General features: G+C 44.3%; 1 protein-coding gene across 7 annotated transcripts in view; it reads right to left on the bottom strand.

Moving 5' to 3' along the window:
* Positions 1-14682, bottom strand: part of pcbp4 (poly(rC) binding protein 4) — a 61183-nt gene that overhangs the window by 13957 nt on the left and 32544 nt on the right. For 5 of the 7 annotated variants that reach the window (XM_015958306.3, XM_054733166.2, XM_054733161.2 and 2 more), the window contains exons 6-13: positions 12290-12406; positions 7167-7298; positions 4894-5022; positions 3313-3387; positions 2196-2267; positions 1921-1962; positions 1771-1852; positions 1077-1132 (exon numbers count right to left, since the gene is read on the bottom strand). In XM_015958306.3, the coding sequence (XP_015813792.3) occupies positions 1077-1132; positions 1771-1852; positions 1921-1962; positions 2196-2267; positions 3313-3387; positions 4894-5022; positions 7167-7298; positions 12290-12406 (705 nt within the window). The remainder of the gene's footprint in view (positions 1-1076; positions 1133-1770; positions 1853-1920; positions 1963-2195; positions 2268-3312; positions 3388-4893; positions 5023-7166; positions 7299-12289; positions 12407-14682) is intronic. The other 2 variants (XM_015958307.3, XM_015958308.3) reach the window with 2 other exon arrangements.

Genomic DNA, 14682 nt, shown 5'->3' with positions numbered 1-14682 from the left:
TCTGGACTCCTGAATTACCAAATTCCTTTGGCAGGATAAACCTCCACAAATTAGCTTAAAAATGCTTCAGAAGACCAAAGAGAGGAGGACTGGATCTACCCAACTTTTATCATTATTTCTTAGCCAACAGGCTGCAATATATACCAAGATGGTTGCAAGATAACCCACTAGATGAGTCCTGGTTAGATATAGAACAGACACTTTGCAATACAATAGAGCTTTCAGACTTACCATTTATTAGCTCAAGCATAAGAAAACATGAAGGCTTCAAAAGTATTTGTATCAGCACCTCTATGACAGCATGGTGGGAGTATCTAAAAATGAGAGTCTTCACTAGTACCATGCAGATGCACACCTATCTGGAATAATCCTGACATTTTGCAAAATAATAAAATGATGAACCTTCCGGACTGGAAAAATAAAGGGATCCTATACCTGGAATACATATATGAAAGATTGGACTTCATCCTATTTAATAGAATAGTCTCCCAATTTGGAATAGATAAGAATAGCTTTTTAGAATACCACCAAATTAAATCTGTAGTATTCTATTATTTTTATATATTTATTTGATTAGCATGTTTTTATTTGGTCACCTTTTGCACTTAGACTTTCCCAGAGTTTATTCTTATTTTAATCCTACAGCAGTAACTTAACTATTATACGTTAGGCTGGTGCCTCGATCCCAGCCTTTAAATCATGACCGAAGAAACACTTTTTCTCCTTAACTTGAACTTTTAAACCTGGTTTCAGTACCACATCTACAGGCTTACCTCTTATTTTTACTTCTGTTTATTTTGAAGGTTTTTATTGTTTTTTAGTCCTTTCTTTTTTAAACCTGGTTTTATTATGAAGCCTGAAGGTGTTTCTCCTTTTCTGTGTATTGCGTGTATTTATGTGTTTTATGGTTGAACTGCCTGTTTAGTTCTTCTGTTTAACTTTCAGATGTTCTAAATGAGCTGCTTGTTTTAAACTGGGCAGCGCTTCGGTCAGCTGCATGGCCGTATTTCCATCAGCAGACAGAACCAACGTAGAACCATGTAAACATGAAATCAGTTCCTTTTAGTTTGACTCACATCGTTTGGGATGAGGAGCTCCTGAGATGTCATTTGGGAATTGGTTTCAACTCCTGCTGGAAGAGAGAAAACAGACTGATCTGAATATTCTGAACACCAGAACCGGTCCGGTATACCGGCCCCTATAGGGGCTCCATCTGAGCCAATAGGTCAGAAAACAGGAACAGAAATGTTAGTCCTGGTTTTTCATTTCATGTGTAGGATGGGCATCCTCCTCCTCCAGCACCTTCCACTACTACAGTAGTAGCCCAAGGTGCTGTACACCATCACAAAGAAACATTAGGCAGGAGCTGGTGTCACATCCCGTCTCAATCCCAGATTCTTCCTTTACTGCAGTCGTCTTATTTCTGTTCCCGTCACTTTTTCTTTTCTGAAGTTTTACGGATCATCAATTTTTGTTTATTTTGTTGTAGAGACTATTTTGATGTTTGTTAAAAGTGATGTAACAAAACAACTAACAAAATATAATCTTGTGAAATCCTCACCTTTCCCTTCTTTCAAATGCAAATAAAGTTTCTAACTAAATGTGTTTGAGGTGAAAAGTCTGAAGTTTCATTGACAGAACACACACATCTAAATGTTTCATTGGCTTCCTCTGTAGTTTGGTGTTTCCTCCTCCCTGAATCCCACCTGAGTGAGTTATTAATCCCTGAAGAGTTTGAGTCAGTCAGGTGGTGTGGAGGCAGAGTTTTACCTGCAGGTAGGACCTGAGCGGCCGACTGACCCATGGATGCCAGACTATGCTGCTGCAGCGACAGCTGGTGAAGCTTCGCTAGCTGACAGAGAAACGGGAGATAAAAGCTCCATGACGACAACAACAACAATCAGGAAAGGTTGTTTCTACCTCTGAGTGTGGAACGCTGTAGTGACTCTGTAGTGCATATGTCTGAAACAGATGGAAATGAACCAGTCAGATCAAAATATTATGTCATCAGCAGCTTTATAATCTCAATGAAAGAAGATCCTGCTTTTGTGTAACAAGCACTTTATTATTGTTTTATCTGACTGCATCATCAATCAGCTGATTTTAGTCCAACTGTCCATCTCAGGTGAGATTCTGGGTTAAAGGGTGGCTTCAGTGCATCTTACAGACAGCTATAATAAGCCCCTCCCTCTCACCTGTTGCAGGTCCATGCCTCCCTGGGCCATTGAGAACAGCGGGTGGGACCCAAAGTCTGAAGCCTCGAATATCTTCAGCCACACAGAGAAAAGAATAGAATAGAATTGTCACTGAACCAGCATCTTGGTCCAACGAAAAGTAGTTTCAGTACAACCACTCCGAGATCCGACATACAGCACATAAAACACATACGCAGGAAGAAGCGTGACCGTGGGCATGCAGCCGTCACGGGTCTCCACTTTTATAGATAAATGGCTGACGTAAGGGCGGGGAGGGATGAGCCTCCTGTCCCCAACAGGGCAGAGTTCAGCTGGCAGGAAAAACACCTCAACATAAAAGCATATACTCAGGCAATGACAACATAACTCCACAAGTGGGGGGTGGGAGGGGATCTCCTTTTCAACCAAGAGAGTTTGCAGCTATCTAGCGAGGGAGTCAGGGTGTGAGAGAGAGCACTGGTGTGTTTTTGTGAGACGTGCGTACTCGTGCACGTGAGTTGTGTCAACAATTTGTGTGTCTGTGACCTTTCTCTGAAGGTGCTTTTGAACTGTAGGAACCTCTTGTAGCTCTGTTGGAGCTACAGCTGTGTCTGGGAACTGAGGTCGACTGTGCTTCACAGAACCTCAGCTTCCTTTCGAGGCTACAGCTGTTTTCTGAACTTTCCTTTAGTTCTGTGAGATTTTGGTTTCAACAGAATAAGATAAGATAAAACTTTATTGTCCATTTACATGGAAAACTGTCTTGCTGTACCGTTTCACTGTAAAAAACGATAAAAGCAACAAAAACAAAAACAAAAAAAAAACCCAGAAATAGTACTTTATGTTCTGCCAAACCTAAAGATAAATGGTAAAAGCTGTCATAAATCCAAACTATATTTTGATTTCATGCAGAGAAAAATGAAAGCATTTAAGACACAAGCAGGATGTGTTCATTTCTGTCTGGAAACTCGAGCCTGCTTTACCTCATTCCTCATCCACCAACACGACCTCTTAAACATTTCACTTATGGAAAAGTGGTAAAGGGTCTGTCGGGATGAAGGGTTCTGTCTTTCCTCTGTTTCTGTCTGTAGGTATGAACCCTCTGATGACTGTGACTGACTTCCTGCCAGCAGCTCACCTGGTTTCCTGCCAACAGCACCGTTCCCGGAGTTGGACTGGGTCGGTACGGAATCGTCGCTCCCTTCGGTGGAGACTAGAGAGACAGAGGGACAGGAGAGGGTCTCAGAGGTCATCATTCACCTGTTCACCCTGACAGAAACGTCAAATACTTCCCAGGATGCAGCTGTGAAAAGATTTCATTACATCAACCACTCTGACCTGATGCTGCTCCAACTCGGAGGATTAAAACCTGTTGATTGATCACCATAGAAACCAGCTGTTTGTGTCTCTACTCGACTCATTAGCGAACCGACCCACTGAGGAGATTCAGTCACTTACTCCCTGCAGCTTTTCATAAGATCAAAGGGAAGACTGGAGAGCAAACTGTGATCATTTGTGATTTTTGATGTAATCCAGCCACTTATAAAGCAGGTGGACTGATGTAAAAGATAGAAGTTTAGATAGAAGTTTTCAGATTTAACTCTCTAGATAATGAAACTAACAAAAGGGAAGGAAGTCCACACAGGAGGGGTCGGCCTCCCAGAAGAATCAGGTCAACGGCACAACAAGATCTGGGCACAGCACTAGATCATCATCAATGTTTAACATTTTTGCTTCTCACTAAGAATAAGCTGTCTGAGGGAAGGAGGGATCTTCTGAGGGGTTTTGGTAATGCCTTTAAACTCGTTAAATTCTGGTTTGAATGAATTTGTAAACACTGGTTAATGAAGGCTAGCTCTGGGCTAGTCAGTTCTCAGCCGCTTACCGGTTCGGCTGACCGGGTGAGCAAGTACCATCCTCTCTTGACTCAAGATCAAAGCCTCTCTGCAACGCTTGCAAGTGATATCAGACACTACAACACCTCAGACGTGGAACGTCTATCTAGCAGACCCTGTAGCATCTTATGGCCAAAGATATTTGAACTCAAAGGGAGCTACGCCTCTTTGAGACTTCAGGAGCCACTCCATCTGGTGACATCACCAATCTGGCTGCCTTTCCTCCGGACCGCCGAGAGCTGCCGTCCAACTCGGGTATCATAGACCTGCACACTGGTGTCAGAAGGCTTTATGAATAATCTCTAGCTTGGTAAACCACACAGTCAGACTGATTTTACAACCCAGGCATCAGACAATCTCAGATACTTAATAAGGTTTTGCTACAAACATCTAGCTCACGTTCCATCGTTTCCTTCATTGTCTGTTATCCTGTACGACCATCATTCAGCATAATTTGTCACGTAAAGTAATAAATCAGTTTAGAAAGTTTAGAAAGATAGAATAAAATTCATTTTTATAAACTATATCATTGTCTGAATTAAGATGAAGTGTGTGTTCCCTGAATAGCCAAAATAATAAGTTTATACTAAATCAAACATTCAAAGATGGTTCAGATTGATAAGTCATATTTATATGGAATATCACATTTTATTGATCATTTAATGAGTGTAACCACTTCCAGATTAAAATGACTAAAGTACCAATGAGCTGTCAGCTTTCATTTAATTGTTGATTAGTGAAAAATATAGAGTCAAGATTCATTAAAACCATCAGATAGCTACGAGTCAGGGAGTCAAACTAGCAACAGAACAGTGTGTGTGTACCTCTAGAATCACGGTGCAGATCAGCTTCACACACTGGATGATGGCATCCTGACCCCCCGATATCGTCACCTCCCTCTCCGTGGAGTTGGGGAGAAGGTCACCTGCAACTTGCACTTGTGCACCTGTCGTCTAAACACACACGCACACGCACACGCACACACACACACACACGCACACGCACACACACACACTTTAGAACATCACTCTGAATTTCTCATTCAGCCCTTTTTCTGGCCTTATTGAATTACGCTGTTACCGTGGAAACGGCTGGATCTGCACCACTCAGAAAAGAGTGCCGTTGCAGTGCAAAGAGAAAAAAACGTCTCTGGAGTTTCTCCCTCAGCCATCTGTAACTCTGACTCGCTCTCCTCCTTTAAGTCTGGACTCAAACCCACCTGTCTCAGACTGCTAGTGTCACCTTTTACATCTTCACTGATTTTATTATATAGTTGGAATTTTTAGGCTTCAATGTGATTTTGCTGTTTGTAACTTGGTTTTTTTGTTGTTATTTAATTGCTGTAAAGTGTCCTTGTGTCCCTTGAAAGGCATTTTTAAATAGCATGCATTATTATTAACATTATCATCATTATTATTATTATTATTATTATTAATAATAAGATCCTGGTTCTGGTCTTTAGGGCCTTACATGGACAAGCACCACCATACATTGATGATCTTCTCAGTCCCTACACCCCCAGCAAGTCCCTGAGGTCCAGTGGTTGTGCAGCACCAGGCTAAAGGTCAAAGGTGACAGATCATCTGCTGCTGTGGCCCCCGGACTCTGAAACTTTCCCCCTGAGCCTGAGATCAGTGGACTCAGTGGTCTCCTTTAAACTCACTTGTTCAGGTTTTGGTGGGACCTTCATCTTCTCCCTCTCCTGGTTCTGCTCTTATTCCTCCTTTCCCAGGATCCACTGATTTCCCTCTTTCCTTACATTTTTTCATTTTCTCCTTTTAAACATATTTTTAATCATTTTAGAAATATTTTCATACATAATTTTGTTTTTGTGAAGGGTGTCGTGATTTTTAGAAAAGATGGTCTTCTTCTCGAACGGGGTGGGACTTCCTCCAGCCTGGTAGAGGTTGTGTAGGACATGTACAGACTGTGGTTATTGCTGTGTTGGCTAGCTGCTGATATCACACACACTTCATGAGAAATGTGTGTGATGTAACATACTTAAACACAGAAAAGATCACTCAAAATTTATAGCAGGTATTCCTGGGTTGATGCTCCTTCCTGTTGCCTGATTAGTTAATGAGTCTGATGCGTCAAATTATGGTGTGGTATGGGGGCCAAAATTAAGACTACTGCCCAGCAGCAGGAGGCTATATAAATTCCGAAGCAAACTACTGATGTGATTAATGATAAGCTGGCACCGGTAACTGAGAGGCTGGTGCTGCTTACTGAGAAATAGCGCCTTTACCGGCATTACTACTAGATACGCTAGGGACAAGCAGCCTTCGGCTGGTCATTGACTGGTTCACACACTCCCTCTGCTGTCTATTAGCATGTATAGGCTAGCGTTAGCCGGGACGGGCTGGTGTTAGCATTGGAGAGGCTAGCCATTAGCGTGCCTAGGCTGGCCACTAGCTGGATTTCCTACCTCCTCAATGGACCATTAGCATGGATAGGCTCGAGTTACCATCAGAGAGGCTAGCCATTAGCGTGCCTAGGCATGCCACTAGCTGGATTTCCTACCCCCTTGACAGACCTTAAGCATGGATAGGCTGGCATTAGCATCGGAGAGGTTAGCCATTAGTATGTCTCGGAGAGTCACTAGTCAGCTAGTGGCCAGCCTAGACACGCTAATGGCTAGCCTCTCCGATGCCAACGCCAGCCTATCCATGCTAATGGTCCATCAAGGGGGTAGGAAATCCAGCTAGTGGCCAGCCTAGGCACGCTAATGGCTAGCCTCTCCGATGCTAACACCAGCCCATCCCAGCTAACGCTAGCCTATACATGCTAATAGACAGCAGAGGGAGTGTGTAAACCAGTCAATGACCAGCCGAGGGCTGCTAGTCCCTACTGTATCTAGTAGTAACGCCGGTAAAGGTGCTATTTCTCAGTAAGCAGCGCCAGCCTCTCAGTTATCGGCGCCAGCTTATCATTAATCAGGTTGGTAGTTTGCTTCAGAGTTTATATAGCCTCCTGCTGCTGGGCGACAGTCTTAATTTTGGCCCCCACAGCGCGCCATATCAAATAATATATAAATGTTTGATGCCTTCAGTCAGTCCTAAACAGCTGTTTACTGCTGGCTTTGCTCCTCACTCACCTCTCGGATCTCCTTGATCTTAGAGCCTCCTTTTCCAATCAGTGAGCCACACTGGCTGGCTGGGATGACGAGTCGGAGTGTGACAGGAGGTTTGCTGTTCATCGCACCGTTGGCTACCAAGGCTGCCAGGTCCTGAAAGAAGGGGGAAAAGCGGGTGGGGTGGTGGACCAGTTTATTTTCCCACATGAAGCTTTTCCTCATCAGTCGTTTTATCAGCAGGAAGACTGCATTCCACCTGTCAGTCTCCTAACTAATAAATATTTTTCTCCTGGTCTGGGCCTCTAATTTCCCTCTGGGATTAATATTTTGAATTACTGTAAACTGAATTGAAGGAGCAGGAACCATTAAGATGTGACTTAAAGACAAAGTTCATTTGTGTTTCCAACACATCTACAATGGTCTCCATTATGAATCAGTACAAGTCAATCTCTGAGGGAAAAAGGCTCTGGTGCTGTTTCAGGAACTAGAAGTGAACCAGATCAGAGCTGAGCTTCAGACCACAGGAAGTCTTACTTCCTGACATTTGGACATCTCTCCTCCGATTGGCTAAAAGCAACAACACTCTTCCTCTGACTGTGTCTTTGTAACATTGATGTTTTATCTCCACTAATAACACAAGCCTGGAGGAGTTCTGTTGTGTGGTGCAGTTGCTAATGCTAATGGTTAACGTCTACTAGCCAACTGCCTCACATTTTAATCACAATTTTTACTTTTACCAACTTTATATTTCTTTAATCATTTTTGTTTAGTTTTTGTTCTTGTGAAGTTCCTGATTTTTATCTTTGAAAGAGTTTCTTCTTTTTCAAATCCTTCTCTGTCGAACGCTAACTTGACTTTATGATGTGCTAATGTACAGGTGCTGGCCAGTAAATTAGAATATCATCAAAAGGTTGAAAATATTTCAGTAATTCCATTCAAAACGTGAAACTTGTACATTATATTCATGCAATGCACACAGACCAATGTATTTCCGATGTTTATTACGTTTAATTTTGATATTTATAGGTGACAACCAATGAAAACATCAAATCTGGTATCTCAGAAAATTAGAATATTCTAAAGGCCAATGAAAAAATGTTTGTTTCTCTAATGTTGGCCAACTGAAAAGAATGAACATGAAAAGAATGTGCATGTATAGCACTCAATACTTAGTCGGGGCTCCTTTTGCCTCAATAACTGCAGTAATGCGGCGTGGCATGGACTCGATCAGTCTGTGGCACTGCTCAGGTGTTATGAGAGCCCAGGTTGCTCTGATAGTCGTCTTCAGCTCCTCTGCATTGTTGGGTCTAGCGTATTGCATCCTCCGCTTCACAATACCCCATAGATTTTCTATGGGGTTAAGGTCAGGCGAGTTTGCTGGCCAATCAAGGACAGGGATACCATGGTCCTTGAACCAGGTGCTGGTGGTTTTGGCACTGTGTGCAGGTGCCAAGTCCTGTTGAAAGGTGAAGTCTGCATCCCCATAAAGTTGGTCAGCAGCAGGAAGCATGAAGTGCTCTAAAACTTCCTGGTAGACGGCTGCATTGACCCTGGACCTCAGGAAACAGAGTGGGCCAACACCGGCAGATGACATGGCACCCCACACCATCACTGACGGTGGAAACTTTACACTGGACCTCATGCAACGTGGATTCTGTGCTTCTCCGCTCTTCCTCCAGACTCTGGGTCCTTGATTTCCAAAGGAAATGCAGAACTTGCTTTCATCAGAAAACATAACTTTGGACCACTCAGCATCAGTACAGTCCTTTTTGTCCTTGGCCCAGGCGAGACGCTTCTTGCGCTGTTTCATGTTCAAGAGTGGCTTGACACACGGAATGCGACACCTGAATCCCATGTCTTTCATGAGTCTCCTCGTGGTGGTTCTTGAAGCGCTGACTCCAGCTGCAGTCCACTCTTTGTGGATCTCCCCCACATTTTTGAATGGGTTTGTCGTCACAATTCTCTGCAGGGTGCGGTTATCCCTAGAGCTTGTACACTTTTTTCTACCACATTTTTTCCGTCCCTTCGCCTGTCTGTTAATGTGCTTGGACACAGAGCTCTGCGAACAGCCAGCTTCTTTAGCAATCACCTTTTGTGTCTTGCCCTCCTTGTGCAAGGTGTCAATGATTGTCTTTTGGACAGCTGTTAAGTCAGAAGTCTTCCCCATGATTGTGGTGCCTTCAAAACAAGACTGAGGGACCTTTTAAAGGCCTTTGCAGGTGTTTTGAGTAAATCAGCTGATTAGAGTGGCAGCAGGTGTCTTCTATATTCAGCCTTTTCAGAATATTCTAATTTTTTGAGATACCAAATTTGGAGTTTTCATTAGTTGTCACTTATGAATATCAAATTTAAATGTAATGAACATTGGAAATACATTGGTCTGTGTGCATTGCATGAATATAATGTACAAGTTTCACGTTTTGAATGGAATTACTGAAATATTTTCAACCTTTTGATGATATTCTAATTTACTGGCCAGCACCTGTATTAGCACATAAGTAAGAGTAAAAATACTTGATTATTTTTAATCAAGTACAAGTAAAACATATCATAATCAAAATGTACTCAAAGTAAATGTCACTTAGCTGAACCATAAAGATGGCACACACACACACACACACACACACACACACACACACACACACACACACACACACACACACACACACACACACACACACACACACACACACACACACACACACACACACACACACACACACACACACACACACGAGCTGAAGCGCTCGTTGAAAATTCGCCTGATGTGAACAGAGGAGGACAGTGAATGAATCTTGTGAGCTCGTGCTTTTCGGCGATTTGCATCCGGTGTGTTCCGGGAGTAATATTCCGAGTTACTGAATTTGGGATTTGTCTGTTATAATCATTTACGTTAACAAAATAAGCACCTGAAATCTCTCAGTCAGTGTGTAATGAATGAACCTAATGAAATAAATTATGTGATGATATTCTGATTTCATAGCCAGTAGCTGTACATTACACCAAACGGTGTTGCAGTGAACTTGCTCTTTAACAGTAACCCTGCAGCTGATGTTTACAGTCACAGCTGGTGTGGAGGTGTGAAAGCTTCATGTGTTCATCCAGGAGGAAGAATAACGGGCAGAAATCAGAGGACATAATAAAACCACCAGCAGGAAGTCCAGTCATGAGACAGAGCTCTTTCATCAAACCAGAGAAAACATCAGAACCAAGAACCCAGTCGACTCCCAGCTTCTTCCTGGTTTACGTTTCAGCTTCGTGATCAGACGATAGGAGGTGGCTCAGGTGTGTGTGTGTGTGTGTGTGTTTATTCCACACACCTCAGTCTGACAGCAGCCCACATCAGGACGTGCTGATATTTACATTTCAGCTGTAGTGAGGCACCCAGGCCAGCTCTGACTAATTGATTGAACCAATCCCATTAAGAGCTGCTGATTATTTATTAGTTATTTAAAGGAGGAGGAGCAGCAGGATCAGCTTGGTAAGAGGAAGGGAGGTGCTGAGCAAGAAAATAAGAAATGCAACTAAAAGAGACAACAGGAGAGAAACCAAACATCCACCAAGTAGATCCAGCCTCAAGCTGCAACGTTAGGAATGTCCCAAAGAACAAACGGAATAACGCAAGTTTCTCATTTCTGAGGAACGTCAAAAAATGAAAAACCCTAACCCAGAAGAACCTGCAGACATGCAGACTCACCTCAGCTGCTCCACTCGACTAGAACGTATCAGGTTAAAGGGGACTTAGACCACACCTTTGGTGCTGCCGTGTGGGCGGAGCCTGAAACAGGTGAGGCTGGTCTGGCTTTCATCACAGCTACACTTATAAATAAAACCCAGGAAAGAACATGGTCTGATGTTTAAAGAATGTGTTTGTTTAATGGTGCAGAAACATTTATGACCTACGAACAAGCAAGAGCTCTGGCCTCACACACCTGTTACTTCTTCTTCTACCCTCCACTCATTACCTGTATTAGCGGCACCTGGTTAAACTCGTTATCTCTATGGAACCACACCTGTTCACACCTTCAGCAGTCAGACTCCAACCTCCATCATGACCAAGACCAAAGAGCTCTCCAGGGGCACCAGGGACAACACTGGGATGAGACCAGGACCCAGCTCAGATCCTTGGGGTGCACCACAGCAGAACCTCTCAGACAGAACTGAGCCTTGAGACCAGTCTCGTGTTTATGTCCAAAACATTTGAAACAAGCTGAGCAGATAAAAACACGTCTAATCAACGAGTCAGTCAGGCCCGACAGAGATCCGGGTCCAAAAGCTTCATGATTTCATGGATTTCCCAGAACCATTAAAAATAGTCCAGGGACAGATTTGAGCTGCTCCAGTGGAGCCTCAGAACCTCATCAGGTCCCACCTGTGTCAGACATGGATGAAAGACTCCTCCCACCACGACAGGAGCAGATGAGTGAAGGTTGGAGTGGTGACAGGAGTCACAGACTTGGACCAGAACAAACGGTCGTGTTCTGCATCAGAATGAAGACTGATGGACAGTTCGGTCTGCTTGATCAGCACTAACCTTTCACCACTGGGCCTCGCCTTGACATGGCATGCCCCTCAAGAGGAAACTCCACATGAAAATGGATGGATTCCCTCAGAAGGACTGGATCAGAACAGCTGGACGTTTTCAGTCTGATATAATAAGGATATATGAAAACCAGAAAACAAACCGGCCTGAGACCAGAGCTTCAGTTTGAAGGAGATATCGACCTCCAGCTGGGAGAACGGGTCAGAACAGACAATCTGCTGGATTCGGTACCTCAGTCTGACTGGACCAGTGCAACTGCAGCACAGTCCTGTAGCAAAGCTTCATGAGTGGTGCTGATTCTGCAGATTCACCAGCCCAGAGCCCCTGATCCAGCCCAGAACCCCTGAACCAGCCCAGAACCCCTGATCCAGTCCAGAACCCCTGATCCAGTCCTGAGTTTGTTTATTGTATGTGTTTATTTATATGGCAGACGCTTGTATCCAAAGTGACGTACATCAGTTAGCCTACAGGGCGTGTTGTGATCTATGGGGGAACTGGAGTACCGGAGGAAACCCACGCATGCATGAGAACATGCAACTCCAGTGTGATTAGCGTGTGTTTTACGTGTGTTTAGCATTCGTTGTGCATGTTTAGCACATACCTCCTCCAGTTTGAAGGTGATCATGGTGAAGGCTCTGAACACAGATTCCGTCTGACCCGTGATGGTGATGATCCTCTCAGGACACGACCCCTCAGATATGTTGATCCTAGCACTGCTCTGTGGGGCCAGGAGGATGTGTGTGTGTGTGTGAGGAGGAGGAGGGGGGGGATTTTTGCAGGGAGAGGTGGGAATGGACACAAGGAGGTGAAGGAAGGGACAGGTGGGGAGAACAGTCATGTGAAGGTCAGGAAAGGAAGGAGGTTGAGAGCAGAGGTGAGCAACGGTGGTGGTGGGGTTAATGGAGAAGGGAGGGTATGAGGCAGGGGGTGGAGGAGGATGAGGAGAGAGAGAACACATTAGTGGGAGGAAGGTATCTGTGGGCCGAGACAGAAGAGGAGGAGATGCCACACAGCTCTTTCCTCCCTCCCTGAAGGAGCTCCACCTGGGATGGAGGAGGAGAAAGGATGCTTCTGAGGAGGCTTGAGGAGAGGAGCGAGGAAGGCAAGATAGGGTAACAGGAGCATATGCAAAATGGAGGAGAAGAAACGATGGATTCCAGCCCAGAAAATGGAGAGGAGAATATTATTAAGGAGGAGGAAGAAGGGTTGGAGCTGGATGAGGACAGGAGAGTGAGGGAGAGGATCGGGGGAGAGGAGAGAGGAGAGAGGAGAGAGAGAGAGAGACAAAGCATTGCAAACATTTGAGGAGAAATAAGAAGTGAAAGGAGCAGTCACAAGTGATGAAGATGGAGCAGGAAACAGCAGCTATGTTCATCCGAGAACACTTTGTTTCAACCAGAAGAACATTTTACATCCTGTGATATATAAGCCCGAGGTGATTTCACAGCATGTTACAGAAGTCAGCCCCGAGCCACCTGGAGGTCTCCTGCTCCCTCCTCCTCTCACTAGTGAACAACAACCTGAGATCTTTACCTTCCCTACCTCAGGAGCAGCTTCAGACGCTGCAGTTTCACAGAAACCAAAGGACCATCTCCAACTCAGAGATGATTAGAGTCTTCATTCAGCTAGAAGAGACTTCATGCACGTGTAAAAGTGTGTGTGTGTGTGTGTGTGTGTGTGTGTTTGTTTCTATGGAAATGGAAATATTTCTCCTACTTTTGACATTATGTAGTATCACCATAGAAAACTAACAGCTCCATCTTCTCTGTAGGCTCCATCCATACATCCATGTTTTCTATAACCATCACCATTAAGCCTCATTTGTTTATGAACCTCATCCTTTCACTCCTCCTGCTGCTGTTGTATTTCTCCTTTACCTCCTTTCCTAGGTCTAAACCAGGCCTTGGATGGAGTTCATAATCAGAGGAGTGAGAAGACCAGAAGGGTTCCTTCAGCACATTAAACAGTCACCAGGGTCAGACAGTACTGATGATCGTGCCTCTTGTTTGCAGTTCCAGGTTTCTGTAGATGCTTTCAGACATGCCTCCGCCCGTTTGGACCACGTTGGTGCTGCAGCGGGCGGAGCTACAGGAACCTTGATGGAGACATTATTATTTATCTTCCTGACAGCAGAGCCTCTCTTCTGATTGGTTGGGATTTACTCGCTCCATGTTGCTGTAATGAGAGCAGCAGCTCGTCATCCTGCCGCTCCAGCGTTGGCTGGCTGTCTTCTTTAGTCTTCATTTGGAGGAAAGAATGGATGGACGGCTGTGCCGGCTGGATTCCTCTGTTCTGCTTTATTAGGAAGCTATGCTGCCAGTGCATGTGTGTGTGTGTGAGTGAGACAGAGAGAGATGTTTGTGCAGCTAAAATGAAGCTTGACACTACAGCTGGGGAACACAAAAGCCAGATATGCTGCACCACAGAAGCGCCGTGGTTCTGGGAAATCAAAGGGTCCCGACTTGCTAGGCCGCTGAGCGTTTCTTGGAAAATTGAGCGATAGTCACATCATCATGCGAGACTTGAGAACAGGAAGCGGAAAGGGACTCTTTTGTTTATATGCCCACCACCAAGGTTTTCTGAAAGGGTGGGTAGTCTGAACCGTAGTTTGGTGCATAAGCACAGACCACAGTGTGGCGTCATGAATGTCCTGTTTTTGACCTAAAGGTCATGATCTGCTGCGTCTGCTCGAGCAGAGACACAAAGTCTCTGACAGGCTAATCTACATGAGATAGTGGCCAAGGTCTTTCATGCACTCTGCTCATCTGAACTGCTTCACCTCTGGACAGCTCAAGACGAAGACGAAGGACTCTTTTGATGAATACATAATCAACAACTTTGTTATTACCAATAATAATGTGAGCCCAATGTTCAATCAATCTGTGAAATGACAATGTTATTACTTGATATTATAATCCTGTCATCAGTAGTATTTCACAAGTAATTATAATCCTGGACATTTGCACTAGACACTAATGACACGTAATGCTAAAG

Source organism: Nothobranchius furzeri, chromosome 3, assembly GCF_043380555.1.
Source record: "Nothobranchius furzeri strain GRZ-AD chromosome 3, NfurGRZ-RIMD1, whole genome shotgun sequence".
In the NCBI taxonomy this organism is placed as follows: domain Eukaryota; kingdom Metazoa; phylum Chordata; class Actinopteri; order Cyprinodontiformes; family Nothobranchiidae; genus Nothobranchius; species Nothobranchius furzeri.
The sequence above is the reverse complement of the archived record's forward strand: the minus strand, read 5'-3'. Positions and strand labels throughout refer to the sequence as shown.